Genomic DNA, 24,471 nt, shown 5'->3' with positions numbered 1-24,471 from the left:
ACACATATTTTCTTATCCACCTCATGAAGCAAGTGAAATAACTTTTTGATGAGGGCTGATTGGCCACATCTCCCAATTTATCATTTTCAAATATTATTCAAAAAATATATTCTATATTGAATGGTATTTTCTGTTATATTTTAATAGTAGTAGCAAACTACTTTTTTGAACAAAACAGGACTCTAGGGAAAAAAATAAGCCAGGCCACAATTCCAGGGTAACAGATACAAATAACTTCATTTATTCTAGCCTCTAGTTCTACAGCATTTTTACTGTTAAACCAATAAAATTTCTTCATAATTTCTATTCAGGCTATTATCAGAAACAAAAATTCCAATTTTTTGGCTGCCAGAGATACACTATTACATACTGTACTAACAACAGTGATTTCACAGTATATAGAATCCAAACACTTCCTATGAAACTTGAACAGGTTTTCAATTATTTCAAATAACAGCTTTTGGTGAACCCCCATGGTGAATAGAAGAGGTCACATTGCAACTGAGAGTAATGCTCAAATGCAGGGTTTAGGCTTCCAAAATCTCTTTGGAGTAAGGAGAGATCACAAGATTGCCATATGTAGTATGGACAGCTGGGTTTTTTTGTGGTTTTTTTGTGAGCAGATGGCAGGAATTGCGTTTTTGCAGTCAGCTTACAATTGGCTGGGAGTCGCATGATTCCATCATGCTTATAGCTGCTAATGTCATCTATGCAAACTCTTAAGTTTGACCCAGGTTCATCTCTTAATCACATTTATTTTTGTTGTTGTTTAAAGATTGAGAACATTCAGACTGGCAAGTTTTATTGAAATCATTGGGTCAGTTTTTCCACAATCCTTTCTAAAACAGCTCAGTTACAAGTTTAAAGATTTGTAAGAAGAAAACACTAGCATTTAGAGCAAAACAATTCTTAATGTTAGCTTTAGAATTGTTTAAACTGATTAAGGGCTTAGATGGACTTGCTTTAAGTCTTTGAAATTAACTGAATGGATCTTTTCTCATGGGAAATGTCTATGTTTGAAAACACTAGAAGGCATCAGATGGTTACTTTAAAAAGAGATTTTTAATGAATGGGTGCAGGAAGTCTTCCATTATGTACCTCTGCAAAAGAAACAGAAGGTGTTAAGGAAGAGGGACAAGTTCTGTTGAATAAAACTGAAATTGGTTTGCAAATGGACTAAAAAATAATAATTTACAAGAAAGAGATAGAAATAATAGATTTGCAAATGAAACTGGATGACGGTTTAATAATTGAAATCAACATATAAATAATAAACTAGAAGAGAGATCTGGGTAATTTTTTACATTGAATTTACACTAGTGTTTTGCTGCAGTTGCCACTGGAATTACACACAGTAGATTCACAAAAACACCAGGAGACAAGTAAATTTCTACAAAGGATTTCTAGAAAATCTGTGGTTATTTTACGACAATAAATGGTTTTTGGTTTTGTTTGCAAAAAATATAAATCTGAACCTGTTTGGGTCATTCTTTTGGTCCCTCTGTCTCTTTCGATTATTCCCCTATGTATTATATTTTATAGAAGTAATTTTACATAAAGGCCATTTAGGTAATCTGTAAATCACCAATTCTGTGAGCATCAGACATGGGTAGGAACACGTATGAATCATGCGGTCAATAATGGAATTACAACAACAAAAAAGAAGGCATGGTTGAGATTTAATGGCCATAGCTGTCCAGCTATTCAATTACTGAAAAAGTGTACAAAAGATAAACTGCTTTCTCCCAGATGCATTATTTCACATTCAAATCCTCTATTAAAAAAATAGGCCACTTCAAGGGCTAGGAATTTCTCAGTGAACACCATTGTTTACATTTACACATGGAAAAAAGTGTCATATTTCTATAAATGTACAGCTGATTCTTCCATAAAATCCTCACTACTTGAATCTTCCAAATTTTTCAAATCATTGTTTTCAGAATCTTCTGCTCTGCGTTTCATGCCCCGTTGTTGTGAAATAGAAAGAATGTATTTCATGTTATAACAATTCCAATCACAACTGCAAAGAAAAACCATCATGAAAATAAGTCAAAAGCAATGCTAAACATGTCTGCATATATAGTACAGCAAATAATCAGAGGCAGTGAAATACTTACATCACTCAATTATTCAACACATCATTCAATTTTCTGAAGCAATCTGAAAGTCGTCATATGATATTTGAGCTACAATGTGTTATTTGTACATACAGTTTCTAATCAAATGTACTTCCTTTCCACCTAGTTACTTCCAGTTGCAAGGTATTCTATAATATTCAAGAGTAAATCAGGCAAGCCTCTACTTTTTCCGCTGCCATTAGAAACTGTAGTTTTTGATATCATATTTATGGGCTATTGTTCAATATAGTAACTTTGGGCTATAGAGAACATGGGATGATTAAATGCCCAAAGAAAAATCAGACAAAGCTGGCACTTACTCAGATTATAACCTGCCATAAGTAATGGGAAAAAGGAGGAATTTTTTTAAAAAATAAAATCTTATAGTGCTGCTTTTTTATTCTCCCCAATTATGTATAGCAGAACAAAATCAAACAAAATACTTACAGTTTAGAAATATCTTCAAAATGTTTCTGAATGCTCTTTTGAAGAAACTGAATAATAGGCAGCAGTTTTTCTGATCTGCAATGGACAAAAATAGTGATACTACAAATTAGGGTTGTGCAAAGTTCTTGAAAAAGAAGCATTGGTATAAAAACTTTGAAACATTAAAACAAACATCCTTTGCAAGATTTTTTAAAATCTGCATGTACATTTCAGAGTAGTGAAATTATGCCATACACATACACATACAAACTCAGCAAAAAATGTCAAAACCACAAAAACTGGGAAGAATGCTGTTGCTTCTTGGTGCCAATGCACATTTTTCCAAGCCTTTGCACAACCCTAGAAATAAGTCCTAGAAATGCTAAATATAAATGGCCAAATGCTAATTTATATTTAATTTTCAAAGTGTTAATGAGCTTGAAAAAGTATTTTAACACATTACCAATAAAATAGCTAGTAGTTACAACAGACATATAGACATACAGCATACATGTTGCAACTTTTCTTTGATATGGCAGTTGGAAGCATATCTGCTGCTTGTATTCCAGTTTTCAGTCAAATCACCATAAGTCAATGAAAAAGAATAGACTTTCACTGACATTCTAACTACTGGTCTTCTGATGGTAGATATAATTCTACTTTTAAAGTTATCCATTGATAATATGTATTCTCTCTTTTTGAACCGTATTAAGTTCACTAACCTTGTTTTTAACTTGCATCCATGCAGCATGAGCAACTTCTGAGTCCACACAAGATAGAATTCCAAGTGACGAGATTTCTCAAAACAAGATGCTAAGAATTCTAGGACCTTTTCTATGTACAAGTCTGGAAGCGATGAGCAGACTATATCGACTGTTTTTTACAAGAAACAAGGGGATGTATTTAATTGACAACAAATGAGTAAACGTGTCAAAACAGTTCACTTGTCATGACATGTGCAGAAGGAAAATGTCTGCATTTTTAGCAAAGGAAACTAAAGGCAAGGAAATACTATATTGCATAACATAAATCCTTTTTTCAATTTCCTTTTTGTCATGTGATATTTAATAATTAGATAACTACTTAAAACATTCAAATTATTGATGATAGAGTGTTTTAGAGTGTTTATTATAATTTATAGGCCGCCCTTTTCCCTGAGGGGACTCAGGGCGGCTTACAAAACACGGGGAGGGGGGTACAAAGACAAAAGACATAAGACAATACATAATATTAAAAATAAAGCACAACATTCATTCATCATTCGGGAGGGGACAAACTAAGATTTTTATCCCCAGGCCTGATGGGATAGCCAGATCTTAAGGGCCGTGCGGAAGGCCTGGGCGGTGGTGAGGGTGCGGATCTCCACGGGGAGATTGTTCCATAGCGTCGGAGCTGCGACTGAGAAGGCTCTCCTCCGCGTAGTCGCCAGTCGGCACTGACTGGCGGATGGAATTCGGAGGAGGCCTACCCTGTGCGATCTGATGGGACGCAGGGAGGTAATTGGCAGAAGGCGGTCTCTCAAATAGCCAGATCCACTACCATGGAGCGCTTTGTGAGTGGTAAGTAGGACCTTGAAGTGCACCCGGAGATCAACAGGTAGCCAGCACAGCTCACGGAGGATCGGTGTTATGTGGGCGAACCGTGGTGCGCCTACGATCACTCGCGCGGCCGCATTCTGGACTAGCTGAAGTCGCCGGATGCTCTTCAAGGGCAACCCCATGTAGAGCACATTGCAGTATTCCAGCCTAGAGATCACAAGGGCTCGAGTGACTGTTGTGAGGGCCTCCCGGTTCAGGTAGGGCCGCAACTGGCGCATCAGGCGAACCTGAGCAAATGCCCCCCTGGTCACAGCTGACAAATGATGGTCAAAACTCAGCTGTGGGTCCAGGAGGACTCCCAAGTTGCGGACCCTGTCTGAGGGGTATAAATTTTGTCCCCCCAGCCTGATTGATGGAACATTAGCCAAATTATTGGGAGGAAAACACAACAGCCACTCGGTCTTTTCCGGGTTGAGCCCCAGTTTGTTAGCTCTCATCCAGTCTTTAACAGCCTCAAGGCCCCGGTTCATCACTTCCACCGCTTCATTGAGTTGGCACGGGGCGGACAGATACAACTGTGTATCGTCCGCATATTGATGGTATTTTATCCCGTGCCTCCGAATGATCTCGCCCAGCGGTTTCATGTATATGTTAAATAATAGGGGGGATAAGACCGAGCCCTGCGGCACCCCATAAGTAAGGGGCCTCGGGGATGATCTCTGCCCCCCCACCAACACCGACTGCGACCTGTCCGAGAGGTAGGAGGAGAACCACTGCAAAACAGTGCCGCCCACCCCCACCTCCCGCAGTCGTCGCAGAAGGATACCATGGTCGATTGTATCGAAAGCCGCTGAGAGGTCAAGGAGAACCAGGATGGACGCATGGCCTCCATCTCTGGCTCTCCAGAGATCATCGGTCAATGCGACCAAAGCGGTTTCTGTGCTGTAACCGGGCCTGAAGCCAGACTGGAAGGGGTCAAGATAGTTAGCTTCCTCCAAGGTACGCTGAAGCTGGAAGGCCACCACCTTCTCAACAACCTTCCCCACAAAGGGGAGGTTGGAGACTGGACGGTAGTTATTAAGAACTGCTGGATCCAAGGACGGTTTCTTCAGGAGGGGTCTCACCACCGCCGCCTTCAGCGTGGTGGGGAGATGCCCCTCCCGAAGAGAGGCGGTAACAACCGCCTGGATCCAGCCTCGTGTCACCTCACTGCCGTTGGCAACCAGCCAGGAGGGACACGGGTCCAGTATACAGGTGGAGGCGCTCACAGCTCGCATAGCCTTGTCCACATCCCCGGAGGCAACATCCTGAAACTCAACCCAGAGATGGTCTGCCAGATCATTCCCTTGTGTCTCGGCTGGATCTGCAAGAGTGGAGTCCAGGTCCGATCGAAACCGAGCAACTTTGTCCGCCAAGAACTGTACATACTCCTCAGCCTTACCCTGTAAGGGGTTCTCCGTTTCCCTCCTATTTAGGAGGGAGCGGGTTATCCTAAACAGGGCGGCTGGGCGGGACTCGGCGGACGCTACCAAGGAGGCAATGTGTGATCTTTTGGCTGTTCTTAGAGCCCGAATGTACTCCTTGGTGCAAGCTGTCAACAGTGCCCGGCTCGACTCGGACCTATCGGACCTCCACAGGTGCTCTAGGCGTCTCCTCCGGCGCTTTATCTCACGGAGCTCCTCGGTGAACCAAGGAGGCCTCCGTGGGCCGCTGACCCGGAGGGGCCGTAGTGGCGCAATCCGGTCCAGAGACTCTGATGCTGCCGAGTGCCAGGCTGCAGCAAGAGTCTCCGCCGAACTGTGGGCGAGAGCATCTGGAATAACCCCAAGCTCCGTCTGGAACCTTACTTGGTCCATAAGTCGCCTGGGGCGGAACCACCTGGTCGGTTCCTCCTCCCTACGGTGGGGGTTTGGCCTCCGGAAGTCTAGCCTCAGTAGGCAGTGGTCTGACCATGACAGGGGAATGGTCTCATTTCCCCTCAGACCAAGATCATAACTCCACTGCTCCGAGAGGAATACGAGGTCGAGCGTGTGACCCGCTGAGTGGGTTGGGCCTCGAATTACCTGGGTCAAGCCCATGGCTGTCATGGAAGCCATGAACTCCTGCGCTCCATCAGAGTGTTCACCGAGCGAAGGCAAATTGAAGTCCCCCAGAACCATAAGCCTAGGGAACTCAACTGCCAGCTCGGCTACTGACTCGAGGAGCGAGGGGAGGGCTGCTGCAACGCAGTTGGGAGGCAGGTACGTGAGCAGCAGACCCACTTGACCCTTGAGGTCCAGCGTCACCAGTAGGGACTCACACCCGACAAGCTCCGGAGCAGGGATCCTACGAGGTACTAAAGACTCCCGGATTACAATAGCCACACCGCCACCCCTTCCCTGGGCTCTCGGCTGATGAAGCACCTGAAACCCGTCTGGGCACATCTCTACGAGGGGGACTCCTCCCTCCGTGCCCAGCCATGTCTCAGTAATACATGCCAGGTCTGCGCCCTCGTCTGTTATCAAGTCCCGGACGAGGGGAGCCTTGTGAACAACAGACCTGGCATTTAGCGACAGCAGCCTGAGACCAGGGTCCTGACTACTCGCGCCATCTGACCTTGGAGTGGGACTCATAGGGCCGGAAGGAGGGATCTCTGTGATATAGCGAGCCCTCCTTCCCCGGTAATGGCCAGCCCTAAAGTCCCCGCCGTTATCTGCCTCTCCCTGTTATGACCGCAATGCTCCGACCCTCTCCCGTGGATGTAGTTCCCCCAACCACCCCGGTGGCCCCCGCAAATCCCACCAGGTCCTCCGAATCATACATACTCATTCACTCACTCAAACAGTCCCCACATGGTGATTAAAAACAGAAATACAACAATAATAATGATAAAAAGTGGGATCATTCATTCAATGATATTATCATTGAATGAATGATATTATCTTTTCTCTTTTTTTTTAGTATACACACACAGACATCAAGTTTTGCTAACAACTTAGAAGTTTAGGAAATCTTGTTTTTTGCAACCATCACATCACACGAATAATAGTAGTCCAGCTTACTTTCATCATAGCGCACAGTTTCTAGAACCTCTTGAATCATTTTCTTCTCATTTAACCGAAAAGCCATGACAATAGCTTTAGTGTATTCCTTTTGGTGCAATACTTTACGAATATTGCTAGGAGTGATGTCAATTTCTAAGTCAAATGGATCAAAGATGAGACTAGAGTCCAAAGAGTAGATAAGAAGACCTTCTGTAGTGGTTGCTGCCCAATTTCTTCCTGAAAGAGAAACACTGTGATATTAGCTAAAACTATGGAGATGTGGGAGGGCAGGTGGACAAGCAGAGAAATGAAGAACATTTTTCAAGTAATGAAAAGATCCTCTAAAAACTTACCAGTAGGAGAGAAGCGGAGGCACGTCACCCTTATTTCTGGTTTAAAATGTCGAGAACTCATATCACCTGAAAAGAAAGCAAAAAGCAACTTAATAATTTCCTACAATAATTTCCTTGTACAAACTAGTGCTGACACTGTAAACTGATTCTTTCTACAAAAGAAGTGCAGCAAGAGAAAGAACCACACTGATATATTTACATTTCTTTTCTTAAAAAATGTATATCCCATCAAAGTCAAATTGTAGGACAGGGCATTTCCTCCATCAATGTTCCCCTACCCCACCCATACCCACCCAGGGAAGTAAATGACTGTCCTTGTTCAACACATTAACCAAGACAAATGGTTGTGATGTGTACAGTTGTTACCATCACCGCAATCATTTGGAACATTTACATTTGTCAGTTGCCAACTTTACAAACCTTTAACAAGCATACTGGGATCATGGTATTTATTGATCAAGCCAATTTTGTCTTGTCATGAATGATTCCAAATTAATTAATTAAATTTAGACAATGCAGGGAGGGGGAGAAAACGGGGTGAGGGTGGGAGTAGTAATACATATACATAGTATATGACAGTAGTGAAAACACTAATGGTTATTAAGTGCAAGAGTTACTAAACCATTGAATTAGTTAAAACATCACAGATAATGAAAAACAAAATTGTCATAAAACAATAAATTGAAATATTTTCCAAAGGCCAAAACCTGGGGCATTCTCATTCCTTAATAAAGACACTGGCTGATCTCCAAACTAAGATTCAATCATTTTGTCAAATGAGAAGAAACAAAAGGACTTGTTTAAAAGTTTGCCCTTTTCATCAGGAAAATCTAAATAAATCTAATACACGATTTGGAGAGCCTTGTTTAAAATTAATACCTCTCTTAATTCCTGGAAGAGGTATAACGATGTTGTCATCATCCCCATTTCCCTCTTCTATTAATGCCATGCTCCCAAACTCAGTCATCTTCCTGCGATCCAAATATTCCTGTAAAATAAAATATACAGCAACAGCCTATTTCAAATTCCAAATATGTTTCAGAATACTCTACTTACAATGGGATGCTAAATCTTTCTATTCCTCATTAGAACCATGAATTGTCTATGACTGATAAATTGATATAACACTATAAAGACAGAGCATAGTTAAATAAGAATGTCTTAATAAATAATGTTTCAGAACAATCATGTCAAAGACACAAATTTAAATTAGTCAAAGAATACTTTTACTATTAATTTAAAAAATAATGTGTGGTAAGGCAAGTAGCAAAAGTGACCATATTTTTATTTCATAAACTTATAGGATTTATTCCATGTCCAACACACACATACTAACCTCCATTGCATCTAAGGAAAGATTGCAAGATATTTCAAACTTTTTAACGAGAATCTGTTCCTTGACATGATAAATACAAACATACTTTGACAGACCTCCTGCCAAAATGCACTGGCCATCAGCAGAATAGCATATACTTGTAAAAGATCTGGAAAAAGAAGTTCAAGTCAGTAATTTGACATATATCACAAGCTCCGTACCACAGAGTTTATAGTTCTCACGCTGAGCAGTTACTCTAGAATAATTGCAGTCTGCATCCTATATGATAGGGTTGGGAATTTTTCAAACATAATTTTGTGCGATAATCCACATATGCAGATATACTTGATTTAAATCTTAATCAAACTTGTGAGATTTGAAAATTTAAAAAGGTATTTGTAAAACAATTGTGTCCATGTAAAATCCAGACAAGTTAAAAGCATTCCTGACTTGTTCACTTTATTTTTTTATAACTTTTGTTAGTTGAAGAGGTATAAAAAGGGTGCTGGGAGATCTCAGAAATTCATTCAAGGTTATGTTCCAAATAAAGCTTAGGCTTTATTCAAGATTTCTTCCAATTTTACTGTCCATGATTCTACAAGCTTGTTCTAAGGGTTCCACCATAAATTTTATAGATTATTATTTTCTCTCTGGCTGGAAATAAGCCCATAATAATAAAATTCAAACATTCAGATAAAAGATTCCACCAATTATAATAAATATCAGTTCAGAAAAATATATATATAAAGGTCGTAAGTATTCTACTCACTTGCCCTTAGCAGCTTGTTTGGCAGTTATTTTGTCCAATTCCTTCCTCCCCATCTGAAGGTCATGTTGCCCCATAATAGATCCTGTTTGCACTGCATTTTCATGATCCCAGAAAGTGATTTGCCCATCCAAGGAAGCTACAGCAAGCTCATTGCCATCCGGACGAAAAGCAACAGCAAGCACTGCAAAGATCATGAGTGAAATCAAAGGCAAGCTTTAAAGTTTTGTTCCATTACATGCATGTTATTGCATTACCTTTTATCCCTCAAACAATTATTAGAGCCCATTTGTTATATTTTAAATTTCCACAAGCATAGGTTCCACATTTCATAAAGATGGTCCTGTTCCTTATGTCAAAACATATGCCTAATACGGAAAGTTTTAACATAGTCAATATAATTTTCCATCTGATTAGTTGGAGATCTCTGCAGCTATCACCCATATGATATTCAGAAAGGTAGTGAAAGTATGGCTGTTCTTGCAGGTCTTGGGACAGAATGGTGGTTGAATCCCTATTTATGATATTTTATCAATATTCAGACTTCGCTTTCTGGATGCTTACACTCTGTTTCTTGCTTTACATTGCTTATATTTTCAAATATAAGCCACCCAGAGTTATTTGCAGTTAGGCAACCTCTAAATGGTATTAATTAAATAAAAATAGTAAAACTAAATTCAGACTCATTAATAAAAATTGTGTCATATGGAAGTTTTTATGCCAGCACTCGTGCTCTGAGGTCTCCATGTAATTTGGCTTGGCTCCACTCCACTCCACTCCACTCCACGCAAACATCACCCAAATAAAATAAAGACAGTCATGACATTTCAACAGACTTACCATCAGAACTTAGTGCTAGTGTTTCTTTGGTCTTCCAACTATCCAGCATGTCCCACAATCTGACTGTTTTATCCCAAGAGGCACTAGCCAGAACACACTTCACTGGGTTAAAACACAGACTACTGATGGGGCCTTCATGACCATCTAATACCTAATGAAAAAAAGTATCTGTGTAACAATGGAAAATAATAATAAAAAAATTCTTAAAATATATTTATTAGTATTCAACCAAGGGGGACATTTTATGTGTATATTTGTATTTCATTTTATGCATTTTTTCTTTTTTTTCTTGTATTTTCTATTTTAACTTTGGAAATAAGCAAAATATTTATAATTTTAAAAAAGGAAAATTTTTTATCTATATGTACTGAAGAGTCCAGTCCAATCCTTAGAAACATTGCACCACCCTTGTGGTCATGTGATCACAATTTGGATGCTTGACAACTGACAGTTACAATGTCCTGCAATAATGTGATCATGATTTATAATTTTCCCAGCAGGCTTCTGACAAGCAGTCAATGGGGGAAGCCCTATTTATGTAACTATGATGTAATTCACTTAACAACTGTGTGATTCATTTAATGACCATAATGATTTGCTTAATAACTGCGGAAAATGGTTGCGAAATCAGGAGTTCTATAACTGTATCTGGTTTTATTTTTTTCATGTAAATAATCTGCTTTAAAATTCATAGGAATTCAATGTTTGATTTTAATAATCACCTAAAATTTTACCATCTCATCTTTAAGGGCAACACTGGTATGAATAACATTTGTTTCAAAATGGCTTTCTGCAAGCACCATAAAAAGTGTCTGTGTCTTACATCTAAAAGTCGTCCACTCTGCACAGACCACACAAATACTTCAAAAGAATCCTGGGAACCAGCTGAAACAATTTCTCCACTGCAGTCCACAGCTAAGCAGGAAAACTGTGTTGGTCGCGGGGAAGTGAAAGTGCGGAAATTGCGGTATCTATCACAAAAGGCAAGAATAATACATAAAACTAATTTTTAGAAAACCTAAATGCTGGAAAACAGCAAGTAATTACATCAAATAATATTTGACTAGAATTTTCATTATTTTTCTACACAATAACCTAGTATTATATGTCTTCTTCTATCAGGGAATATGATTTTTTTTTAGTTTTTTAGTTTATTTTCTTTTATATATTTTTTAGTATATTTTTTTCCGTATATTTTTATTTCCATTTTCATAACATACAATCACATGTATACTATACATAGCCAGTATCATATAGTATTAAATAATGATTACATCAGTTCCTCTTGTCCTCAACGCCCCAAAAATATTAACACCCCTTATTAGCTCTTCTACTCTCCATACACCTCTTTCTTCTACCTCTCTCTTACTTCCTATCTTCCCTCCATCTTCCTTTCCTACTCCACTTCCCCTTCCTTTCTCCTTCTCCTCTCTCTACATTCCACTCCTCCTTATCCTCATCCTCCTCATCTTCCCCCCTTACCCTCTCTCCTATACCTCTCTTCCCACCTTTCTTCTCCCTTCTGCTTCCTAGTCTTCCTCTCATTAGTGTATTTCCGCTTCCATACTATTCTACTTCCCCTTCCTTTCTCCTTCTACTCTCTCCCTTACCACTCCTCCTTATACACCTCATCTTCCCCCTTCACTCTCTCTCCTATCCCTCTCTTCCTATCTTCTTCTCTCCTCTACTTCCGACTCTTCTACATCCTGTTTTCCCTCCATCATTTTCTACTCTACTTCCCCTTCCTTTCTCCTTCTCCTCTCTCCCCTTACCACTCCTCCTTATACACCTCATCTTCCCCCTTCACCCGCTCTCCTATCCCTCTCTTCCTATCTTTCTTCTCTCCTCTACTTCCCACTCTTCCTCTAATTCACTTGGTGTGTTTCAGCATCTGAGAAAATCCCTTTTGTGTTGATGGTATTTATAATTCCATTTCAATATACATAAAAAAGAAAAAAATAGCAGTATACATGTACAATCATCCAACATCCTCCTCCAACTTAGTAAACTCCACTCCCTCCCACCCTCCCTCCAACCTCCCCAACCTTCCCCCACCCTGACTTCCCAGAACCAATACAAGGTATAAATCTTTAACAAAAACAGTTTAAGATATACTTAAGAGAAAACGTAGAAAGTTAATAACATCTTTGAATTGATCTTAGCTCCTCCTTGCTAGGCTAACTATAAACAATTTGTATTGTTTCTGATCTTAGTCATAAACTATCTGAAATTTCCTAGACCCATATTTATTTTGAATATAGTCAATCCATTTTTCCCAGTCTCGTTTATATCTCTCATTTGAATTATCCTTGAGATATGCAACTACTTCAGCCATCTCTGCTAAGTTTGTGATATTCAATATCCATTCCTAGATAGTAAACAAATCTTCCTTCTTCCAGTATTGCGCCACCAACAATCTAGCTGCAGTTATCAAATGCAAAGTCAGGTTAATCTCTACTGCTGTATAGTCAGTGATTATACATAACAGAGAATAGGTGGGGGGGGGGTTTTGAGAGAGAGAGAGCATTTTACATAATCCATCATATTTTTGTCCAGAATACCTTAACCTTTTTATAAATCTACCATGTGATTAATATTAATATTTTTCCCCAACCGGTAGCAAGGCATTCCCCAGAACATGACCTTTAAAGTTCTCAACCACCTCTTTATTATACAGCAAACAAGCAGCCATATACCAGATCAAACCATTCAATACTGAGCACTCCATTTCCTGCTAAATTAATCCATTCGCTTAACATTCCATATTAGAGATTTAGTTACCATCATTAGAATATACTAATCTTCTGATGTCTACTCCAAGATGGAACAAAACTAAAAGTAAGCAAGTAAAATAACGAGCTTACCTGTGAAGATCAAATGCCCGCACAGTTCCGTCAAGAGAAGCACTCAAAACAACATATCCTGAATTGGTAAATGTTACAGCTGAAATGATGCTGGTATGCTCCGTAAACGTAACAAAACAGAAGCCACTGCTGGTATTCCATACTTTCACCTGAAATGGAACAAAAAGCTCTAAATCAGCTTAAGATAAAGTAAACCTTTTCAGTATTTGATTAATGATTTGACTTGGAGAGTTTATTATTGAAAGAACATTCCAATTCTTTAATAATTACTCTGGCTGGGAGGTTAACCAATCGCATTTTCAACAAAAAATATAGAATCGTCTCTTTAAAAACTGGTATGCGCATAAGTTTCACCTGTTGTTCATTTTTATCTTACCCTTGTTATATATATATTTAAAACTCAAGGCAAAAAACAAACCAGATGTAATGCAACTCTGCTCCAACCAAATATTTGTCTTTTTAAAAAAGTAGAATCACTCTCTTCTATAGCCCAACAGGGTTAAACAAACATATACGACCTATTACTTTCTAACACCTAAGTATGTTGATTAGAATTGGAAAAAGCCCACCCTACTCTAGAATTTTTTAAAAAAGAAACATCAACTCATGAAAAGAACATAACCGTAACCCAAAAGGTAAAATTAGACCCTATCATTCCAACGCTGAATTAGCAGTAAATTATATATTAATGGTAGTTTATTATATATAATAGCATACTCAGCATTTTTGTAATGCTGACTTAACAAAATGTTATTTATAAGCAAAGTTAATTTTAAATTTTTTAGTCTACCTAAAACCCTCAATAAAAGGACCGAATTAAATATTTTATTGTTTTCCAATGGTTCTGTATTGTTAGCATTTTTTAAAATTCCACAATTTATTTTAAATACCACAATTTTAAAATTTAGTATTCCAAAATAATTTAATATATGTACATGCTAAATTATAATTTTTAACATGCATGGTGAATTTGAAACTACATACTTAATATTTCTGACAATTAACATGAATATGTTTTTGTCACAGAGTCACATTTATTTCTATATTGTTTTATATGTTACTTATCCTTCTCAACACTTAATAATTTTTAGTACAATAATTACAGTTTGATTTCGTTAATAAGATTGTTTTGGTTTGTCAAAGATAATCGTATAGGTCTTGACAACTGTGATTTGTCAAGGTTAATCTGACTAGCACTTGGATGGGATAACAAGATAGAGGCTTGACTGTTAAATCAGAAAGTTTCTTGGAAGAAGGTAATGGAGAATCATTTCCAATTATCTATTTCTAACAGATTTAACAAAAGAATGCAACAAATAATGGAGAAAAATAACCTGATATTTATCTCTGTAACATAAATATTACAAAAATAGTCATTTTCCTCAATGCAAATTCAAATTACATCAGTTATTGCTGGTTCTTAAACTGCCCTCTCATACTAATCAAGTATTTCCTGCATTTTTTAAAAAAATCCATTCTAATGATTTCAGCATCCAAAATATGGTGAAGTTTAGGTATTTTAATTGTGGAATGTCAATGTAATAATTACCTATTTAATATTGTTAACAAATCCTTTCTTGGTGTTTTTAAACTATATACTAAGATTTTTTTTAAAATCAACATTTTAATCAACAGGCTTACTTTTCCATCATCCCCGCCAGTAACTAAATACTGCCCATCTGGTGAATATGCAAGTGATATCATGCTGTTAAAATGGCCTTGCTGTTTCAGCACATAGGACTCACTTTGCCATTCCCAAACTAAGAGCTGTCCCAGACCTGTCAATACAACAGAAAGGAAACATGATCAGTGGAGATCTCTGAATGTACCAGAAAGAGCCTTGGATGAATGAATCACAAATATTTTCACTGCTCCTTCATTTATTTGCAAGTCATTTCTCATTGAGGAATTCATTAAGAGGGTTAGAAAGATTGAACAAGATGTATTTGATGAAGAGGTAATAAAGTAAGTGAAAGGTTTAAAAAACAAAAGGGAATGTTTGAAGCAGTGGAGACATCATGTATACAAACATTATTTGCAAGAACAGAATGGCATGGAAATTACAATTTTGGTACACACTTAAATTAGCTACATTTCCTTTCCATTTCCTTATGCCTTAATTTCTTACTCTTACTACTTTTTACATTCTATCTTGGCTTTGTGTACACGGCTTTACACTAAAAGAACATGGCATCCTGGATATGAATATAGATATTTATGTAGAAATAAAAATATTATTTTAACACTATTACATAAATAGGCCCTTCCAAATTCCTTTGAATATCTTAGTTATGAACCTGCACATCCAAAGGCAATCCAGTCACCAGTACTGTTGATGGAAATAGATGCAATTCTCTGGTCTGAAATGCTGAACAAAACAAAGAAAAAATTAAATACAGGTAGTCCTCGACTTACAACAGTTTGTTTAGTAACAGTTCAAAGTTACAACAGCACTGAATATGTGTGAAAAGTGGTCATAAAGTGACTTATGACTGTTTTTCACACTTATGACCATTGCAGCATCCCCATGGTTATGTGATTTACATTCAGATGCTTGACTACTGACTCACATTTATGACGGCTGCAGTGTCCTGGGGTCATGTGATCACCTTTTGCAAGCTTCTGACAAGCAAAGTCAATGGGGAAACCAGATTCACTTAACAACCATGTCACTACAGTAATTTAACAATTGTAATGATTCACTTAATAAATATAGCAAGAAAAGTTGTAAAAAGGGGCAAACTTCACTTAACAAATTTCTCACTTAACAGCATAAATTTTGAGTTTAATTGTGGTCATAAGGTGAGGACTACGTGTTGATCAAAAACATGTCCTTCTCTATATATGTATAAAGTTAAAATATATTACTGTATTTTTCAGACTATAAGACGCTCCAGACCAAAAGACACACCTAGCTTTTGGGGAGGAAAACAAGGGGGGGGGGGGAAATCTGCCTCTGCCTCGCAGCAATTTGCCTCCTTGCAGCAAACAGCCTGGTGAGCTTCAGCACAGTCTGATTTTGCACAAGCAGCTGATTGGCGGTTGTATCTGCCTCCCAGAATACCACCTATCAGCTGTTCTAGACAGCAGGGATTGCTACTGCCCATTGCCGCTACCGCTCCATTTTTGGCCTCTGTGTCTCCCGTTTTCGGCCACCGCATGCCCCATCTCCACCGCCTGTATCGGGCTGAATATGGGGTGCACGGAGGCGGCAATAGGTGGCAGCGGCGATGGGTGGCGATGGCAGCAATGGACAGTGGCAATCCCCACAACCTGGAACAGCTGATAGGCGGTAATCCGGGAGGCAGATCCAATTGCCAATCAGCTGCTCATGCCAAATCAGGCTGTACTGAAGCTGACTAGATTGTTTGCTGTTTACTACAAGGAGGCAAATTGCTGGGAAGCAGAAGCCGAAGGGTAGGGGCTGGTGGGTGGGCGGGGCTTCAGCAACATTCGCTCTATAAGACACACAGGCATTTCCACCCACTTTTTTGGGGGGGAGTGCATCTTATACACCAAAAAATATGGTATTTCAAGTACACTTCCCACTAAACAAAAGATACCTTTAAAAAAAATGGTGAATTATTTCTTTAATATTATACATATCCTCAATCTTTAACATTAATATTAACATTAACCTTAAAGAATGGATGAGATTGAATTCTGGAAGCTCATGAAGGTGAAAAATTCCAGAAGCAAAGCCAGTGACCAATACATGAATTTTCCTGTGATAAGCTGCAGCTGTCAGAGTGTTAAAATCTCCTTCTTTGTTAAAAAAGTATCTAAATAAATAAAGAATACAAAAATTATCAGAGGCATTTTTTTATAAGAACAAATCATTCAATTACCTTTCAAAGAGTAGTTTAATAAATAGGAAATGAAGCAGTAACCGTTAGTAATAAAATACTGCTTTTATGTTAGCGTATCAAGAAAAGCAAGAAAATAACATTAACAATATGTTAATATTTGTCACATCATTAAAGAATGAACAATAATCAAGTCTGTTAAAAGCTTGAAGTATTTGCTATCTTAAATTTTAGCAGTCAATTACAGCTGTGAGAATCTCTAAATTTAAATGGAAATGCATACAGGTAGTCCCCGAGTTATGAGCATTCCTTTAGTGAACGTTCAAAGTTGCACAATCAGCACCCACTAGTGTTTCCAAAGGGTTGTTTGCCCTTACGAACAACTGCAGAGGCTCTGCAATATTCATTCTGCATGATGTGGGCCTAAATGGAGTTCTGAGTTTTGGATTTGCCCCTCAGAAGCCCTGTTCTGCTGTCCAGAGCCCTTGTCCGGCATCTTGCCAGATGAAATGGAGCTTCCAGGAGGATCAATTTCAATGTGCAACGGGTCAGGGGAGGCCTGTGGAGGCCCAAAGGGAGTCTTGGAAGCCTGGATCTGGCTCCCAGAGGCTCCATTTTGGCCTACAAAGGGCCGGGAGAGGCCCACGGAGGCCCAAACGGAACTGCAGAGGAGTGCATGAGGCTGGAGAGGAAACTGTTTGCTACATCTCCACAAGGTAAGTGGCCTGGCATGGCAGATTGGGCAGGGGAAACAATTTGGGGAGAATGAGGTATTTCAGTGGGTTGGGGAAGTCTTAGGTGGTTTTAGGCAGGTGGTCTGTTCCACCAGTAGCACGCACACCCCCACCATGGCCTTCCCCATCCTGAAACACTTCATGTGAACTTAACAAACGTCACATTTGATTAGCGAATGCATGGGCGAAAGGAGGGAGTGATCTCGTTCAAGGTACAAGATTCACTCCTACAAATCCTTGGGTTACAAATAGAATGGACAGGCTCCATTACATTCATAACTCAAGGACTACCTGTATTGTCTTTTTTTCCTAATATCTATTACTTTAGTGGGTGGCATATTAAGATTTTAGATTATTTTATTCAACTATTAGTTGCACAAGCACCTGCAGTATAGCAAGCTTTTTTATTGCTCCCAGTGTATCTTTGCCTAAATGACTGGAGATAATGCATAATATAATGGCATGCACTTATATTGCCAGAGGATAGAGACCCTCCTCTGCATTCCTATTATCCTCCTGATTTTCTGGACTTTAATTAATAGAGTTTTCACTGTTTGCCATCCTTGCTGGCAATGTTTGCTGTTGAAATCCAAAATACTGGGGTGTGGGGGCTAAATAATGCAAGAGCAACTGTTTGTTTGAAACCATTATAGTCTGTAGCCCATACGTTTAAGACTTCTACTTAAAAGAACTGATTGCAGTACTTGTTAATAATTCTTCCTAGTTAAGGCTTCTTGAAATTCAATAAGCTGTACCTCGCATCTTATGTGCCATGCAGAAAAACAATCTGATTTCAGGCATAGCAGCCTTAGATTCTTTTACTATTTGTTAGTAACAGTGAGATCAACAAAGACAATTTTGATATTTCTTAACAAAACCAGAGTTTTTGGCTCTTCCTCGTCTGTAATATAAAAATTAATACATTAGGTCTTCAGTTCAGAAGGCTAATTTTAATAATCTGTTTCTAATCACTTCCACCATGATTGCATTCATGTTAAAAGCATCCCAATGTAGAGGTTAACCATGTAATAAACAAGTTAGAAATTCAATCAATTCCTCTTATACGTTTCTTTCATTAGAAACTCACTTACTTGGCAGCACATGAATATTTCACTTTTTCCTTGTTTTGTTTTTCATTTCCACTGGTTTTTCCATGAATCTCTTTATCTTTTTGTGTTTCTATCAACTCTTCATCTATGTATTTTGCTGACTCTTCCTGGTCAGTGAAATAGTTTTTGGACGTTCTAGGTATCAGACCATTTAGTTCTGTATCACACCGCCACACACACAAAGCCCCATCACGACTGATAGTGTATAACTAAAATAACAAAGTATAATTATCAATTGGCAAAAAGGACCTTTAAATAAAGAAACTGTGCAGGAATTCAAAAATCACAAAATGCTACTTCTAATCTATTTTAGTGTGAGCATGTGATCTGTGGTATATGAGAGAGAAATAAACTTCTTGAAATATTTGGCTGCATGTCATTTGGATTGCATTTCTTGTTATTATATAATTATATTTACACTGGACCTGTGCATACCACTTAATGACAGAGAATCAGGCCGTATAGCACTTCAAATTCAAAGGCGAAAAATGGTTGGAACACTTGGGGTATGCTCATCTGTAACCTGCTTGCAACTTCTTCCCAGGCTGCTCTCTGCAAAATCAATGTGATCGGGGGGGGGGGGGGGACGGACATTTAAGGGATAGTATGGAAATGTAGGATGTGCTCCTCTGCATACTTCAAATCATCCTTTTGCTTTTGAATTTGCACAGCCCTAATAGATAACTGGACATGTGCATTCATTAGTTGTTTAAGTCCAAAATCTATAGTGCTAATTGTCTGTGGCTTTTCAGAACACTATATCAACTTCCATCATATTTAAAATATTACTACCCACTAATGCATTAACATTGTAACTACACACCCATACACAAAAGCATAAGGGAGCTTGAAAAATATAGACCTCACAGGGAACAAATCAAATAAATACTAACCAACTACATTAACATAATATTTTAAAAAAATGAAAGGTACATACATCCAAACTGTTTTCTTCAAAAAAGCAGGCAACAATTGCATCTTTATGACCTCCTAGTGCATAGTAAACCAAATTGACCCAGCGTTCGGCTCCGAACACCCATGTTGACGTATCTTTGCTACCCACTGCAAAACATCTAAAAGGAAAAGTTACTTCATCATTATTCTCTAAAGTCTATGATAATTACATACCTGTGGATAAGATAAACTACTTATGCCAGCTAACTATCTCCTAATAGTTTTATGCACTGGGGAAAATACTGATGAGTTCACATGAGTTAACCTCATTTAACAACTATTCAAAGTTACAACGATGATGAAAAATGTGTCCACTCTCACGTTTATGACTTTTGTCATAAGGGAGTGGAGAGCATAAATAAATGCACTAAGCAACTGTTTTGTTTAAAGCAAAAGTTCTTCCTTCAGAACCTGGTACTTCCCCAACTTATTATACTACTTCTTTCTGATGTTGCTGTCATTTGGCACTGCTACATCGTTGCTGTCTTGTGGTCCTTGTCTAATATCACAATGTCTGGTTGATTGATTACTATCTGCTTTTCTGTGTGGGTCTGAAAGTCCCACAGTATCTTAGTTTTCTTGACTCCATGATCTTTGTGGGATCTCCCAACTGGACTTAGCAAACTCTAGCTCTAGCCCATATTTTGGGCAGATGTTCCTGTACTCAATGCCAGCTACTTCGTTGTGTCTTTCAGTATATGCTATTCCTGCCTGCATTTTATATCCTGCCACTAAGTGTTGGACTTAGTGAGGCCTCTCTGCAAGTCTTCACTTAGGATCATGTCTAATCTGGAAGATCCCTGGGTCTTGGGCAACTGCTGTATCTATGAGCAACTGATGTTGTTTCCAATGCCTTTCTGAGCTGTGCTCATGTACCGGTTTGTACGGTAAAGTAGCCCACATATCAACAGCCTGTCCCAGTCCTCAACATCTGACATAGACCTTGTTAATCCAAGCAACGCCCAAGCTGGCATGACTCATGATGTTGCTTTGATGTTGCTGGTCGGAAACCAGTTGGAAAGGTTGCAAATTGTGATAACATGACCACCAGAATGCTGCAAATGGACATAAACGTGAGCCAATTGCTAATTGCCCAAATTGCAATCCCACAACTTCTGGAGTGGTGCAACAGTTGTAACTTTAAGGACAGGTCGTAAAACACTTTTTCCAAGGCCGTCATAACTTTGAAATATTGTTAAACAAATGGTTGTAAGCCAAGGACTACCTGTATGTTTAGATAAGAAAATATTCCTGAAATGCTTCAGCTTCTTTCTTTAAATGAATGGAATGAGGGACATTAACTATATATTTTTAGATTACAAATCATGAACTGAAACTAGGAGTCGGTGACATTGAAATGAGGTTTTGGCTTTCTCAATAAACTATTCAAAAGCCTACCTGGAATCATCAGTCCAGTCAATGCATGTTGTTTCATCATAAGCACCATAATATGTTTTGTCAAGAACAAATGCATTAAATTCTCTCTTCTTCCCTGGAGCATGGTACATCAAGGCAACTTTCTCTTTAGTAATCACAAATTTTCTGTTTTACAAAAACGAAAAACAATTATAGAAATAAAGGCCAATTTAGTTAGTATTTGTGTAATTAAAATTATTTATACTTCTGATGCAGATAGACTTACTTTTTGATAATTTACTACTAATACACACACTTATAAATAACATAGATTGATGAGAACGATCCATTAAATCATTTTATCTTCCATTATATCTATTTTTCTTTAAACCAACCTATTTTCCTTAGTAGTACTTTCATGAAGTTTATTTTACTTTATTGTTAATTGCTATTAATATTTCTATAAAAAGCAAAATGGTAAAATCCAATACAACTATAATTCTACATACTTTCCATTTGGAGAAAAACAAACACTATGGACAGGTTTCTGAAAATGGAATCGATGGATAACAGATTTACTGATCAAACTGACAAGTAAAGCAGATCCCTCTGTAAGGAAGAGAAGAAATATTTCAAATATTTTTACAAATATGAAATAAAAGTTTGTTTACATGTATATCTACTCATATTTTAATTAGAATTTAACTCACACAAATATTTTTATCTGCAGTCAACTGAATATTTAAACAAAAGATTAAAACATTTATTTTTAGTGATCAAATTCTTTCTTAACATCTTAAACAATTACCTTCATCAACAAGTATAGCAAGATTTCCATCTGGAGACAGTCCCATACATGCAACATTGTATTGAGCAGCCAATGGTAAAGTTTCAGATTTGTTACTGAAAGAACAGATGAATAACATATCAAAAGCAACAACGGAGAAGCAATTAATACAATAATTTTAATTTTGTGTGTGTGCGCGCGCACACACTTGGTTTCCAGGCAACATTATTCAATATATCTGAAGCAGAGTAGAAAACTAAATCCTCTATAACACTAACTTATCAAATGTATTTCATAATTCTCTTCCACAAAATAGTAGTTTCAAAAGCACTTTTAACAGGCTATTTACTAATCATACACTTAGAGGTCACAGTACAAGAACCAGATATAATGTTTCAAATGTTGGACTGGCACTTTGAAGACCCATGTTCGAATCCATCCTGGAAGCTGTTGAGCTAGTATCCCACTCTCAGTTCAAACAACCTCATAGCTTTGTTTTTGTGCAGCAAGATTGGAAGACAATCAATCATATACATGCTTTGAACTGAACAAACAACAACATATAAATCAAATAAATAAATACTTTTTCAAGTCAAAGACTGTAATTCTGTTTCCCACCGGACTAATCAGAGTGTTTCCGTCTGGAGTGAACTTCAAGTTTCCACATCGGTAGACTGTACCCAACAAATTGGAAAACTAGAAAAATAAAAATGTATTGCATTAATGCAACTTAAGTAGAAAATGAAATAAAGCACAAAAAATGGTGCAGTACTGTAACTCTTGAATTACAGATTTCAGACAATGTAAATTTGAATAGGAATTAAAAAGTGTACATGATTTGTAAACAACTCACTGCCAAAATGTAGAGAAATACATATAATTGCACAAATAAATTCTATTAGGAGATGCTCTAACAGTAAGCTCTTAATCAAATGCCATTTTTTTCTTTTACAAAATTTTATTAAAATGTTAAAAACTAACAAGAATATTTAGAACAAAGGAAAAACGAAAGAAAAGGGGATATAAGAAAGTGCAGAAATCAACAAAAAGGAAAAAGAATTATAAAGAAGTAACTTTCAATTTTGTTTTACAGCAATTAAATATAAAATAACCTGTTATTTTATGGTTACAGCCTGTTTACATTTTTATACTCCATTATTTTTATTTAATCCTAAAAACCACATGACTTCATTTTTTTTCCTGCTTCCTGAAAATGGGGGTTTGTATTCATCATTAAATTTAGACAATTCTAAATTAAAGCTCTCAATTTAGCTGTCTCAGCAAGTTCCATCACCTTCACTATCCATTTCTCCATCACAGGTGGAAAGTCTTTCCATCTTGCACATATAATAGCCTTGCTGCAGTTGTCATATATAAAAACAAAGATCCATAATTTTTTTCCCAGCTGCTTTTCCCATCAAGTGCCATTTTAATGTGCCCAAAATATTTCACTTGATCTTAAGATATAATGTGAGTATCTTGAATGAATTTTAATTTAAAGTTTTACAAAAATATAAAAACTAACACAAACCAATAAAAAGTTAAAAAAGAAAAAAAGTGCAAAAGGAAAAAAGAGAACCACCTGATTTCATTTGCAGCAAGTATGTACAAGTATAAATTACTCTGATTGCAAAAAAAAACCGTCACTCTTTTATTACCCAATTTAGACGCAGCACTGTAATTAGTAAATGGCTTTACATAAATTGTGGAATATCTCTCAGTTGTTTTGGACTTCTGAAGAGAGATTTTGCAAGCAGTCCAGTTGCACTCTTGTCAAAATGTAAAGTTGATATTTATCAGGGACAAAGTGAACCCGTGGATTGCGAAATACGTTTCCTACTCATGGATAAGAATAGTATGAGAGGAAGCGGGAAGAAACCGAGACTCATCTCAAGTTACATTCTTCAAAGATAGCGATATCCAACCTCCTCCACTTATGAGGCCTGGGGGGAAGCAACCACGGGATAAAAAGAAGCTGGAAAAACTAAAACAAGGGAGCCATCCACACAAGAAAACTTGCTAATTCCCAAGTCGACAAAGGGCCCCGTTTTCTCACCCGGTAGGCGAACTTCATCTCCTCAACTCCCCTCAGCCCACTCCCAGCAGCAAAGCGCCTCGCACGTGAAGGCGGCGAGGCAACCGGAAGACTTTCCTCGTCTCACTTCCAGGTCAAAAGTGTTTCCATAGCAACCGGAGGCGCGCGCGCATGTGTGTTAGTTAATGTTGTAATTGCTCTTTATAAATTGGCCAGAAAAAGAATTTAACAGACGTTTAAACTGTCAGTCACTGCATTAGGAGCAGCAAGCCGTCGATTAGCCTCGCGTAGGATCGGCCTCTTTTCAGTTTCATACATGGCCATAAAATTACAGGATGTGGTTTGAATGGTGGTTTTAGATATGGACAAATTGAACAATTGCCCAGAGTTCCACTGTCAGACCTGCAGCCGGTTCCTTTTAGGATCTTTGGCCTACCACACCAATATT

At 38.0% G+C, this 24,471-nt stretch overlaps 1 protein-coding gene across 2 annotated transcripts; it reads right to left on the bottom strand.

Moving 5' to 3' along the window:
- Window positions 1-1,218: 1,218 nt before the first annotated feature.
- Window positions 1,219-24,147, bottom strand: PWP2 (PWP2 small subunit processome component). Of its 2 annotated transcripts, XM_014053506.2 has the most exons (21): window positions 24,045-24,147; window positions 22,572-22,684; window positions 22,010-22,104; window positions 21,711-21,810; window positions 21,244-21,387; window positions 19,829-19,964; window positions 18,874-19,100; window positions 16,881-17,024; window positions 15,540-15,610; window positions 14,884-15,020; window positions 13,243-13,391; window positions 11,202-11,349; window positions 10,379-10,529; window positions 9,542-9,722; window positions 8,794-8,941; window positions 8,337-8,445; window positions 7,458-7,523; window positions 7,123-7,341; window positions 3,266-3,416; window positions 2,565-2,639; window positions 1,219-2,020 (listed from the first exon to the last, which is right to left on the bottom strand). In XM_014053506.2, the coding sequence occupies exons 1-21, from the start codon at window positions 24,060-24,062 to the stop codon at window positions 1,864-1,866; spliced, it is 2,739 nt and encodes a 912-aa protein (XP_013908981.2). In that variant the 5' UTR covers window positions 24,063-24,147; the 3' UTR covers window positions 1,219-1,863. The 2 variants fall into 2 exon arrangements, with proteins under 2 accessions (XP_013908981.2, XP_013908982.2); XM_014053507.2 differs by lacking the exon at window positions 24,045-24,147 and having other exon boundaries at window positions 22,607-22,684.
- Window positions 24,148-24,471: the final 324 nt, after the last annotated feature.

Source organism: Thamnophis sirtalis, unplaced genomic scaffold, assembly GCF_051295495.1.
Source record: "Thamnophis sirtalis isolate CommonGarterSnake01/CBP01778 unplaced genomic scaffold, rThaSir2_p1.2 scaffold_8, whole genome shotgun sequence".
In the NCBI taxonomy this organism is placed as follows: Eukaryota; Metazoa; Chordata; class Lepidosauria; order Squamata; family Natricidae; genus Thamnophis; species Thamnophis sirtalis.
This window is presented reverse-complemented; position numbering and strand designations above follow the sequence as displayed.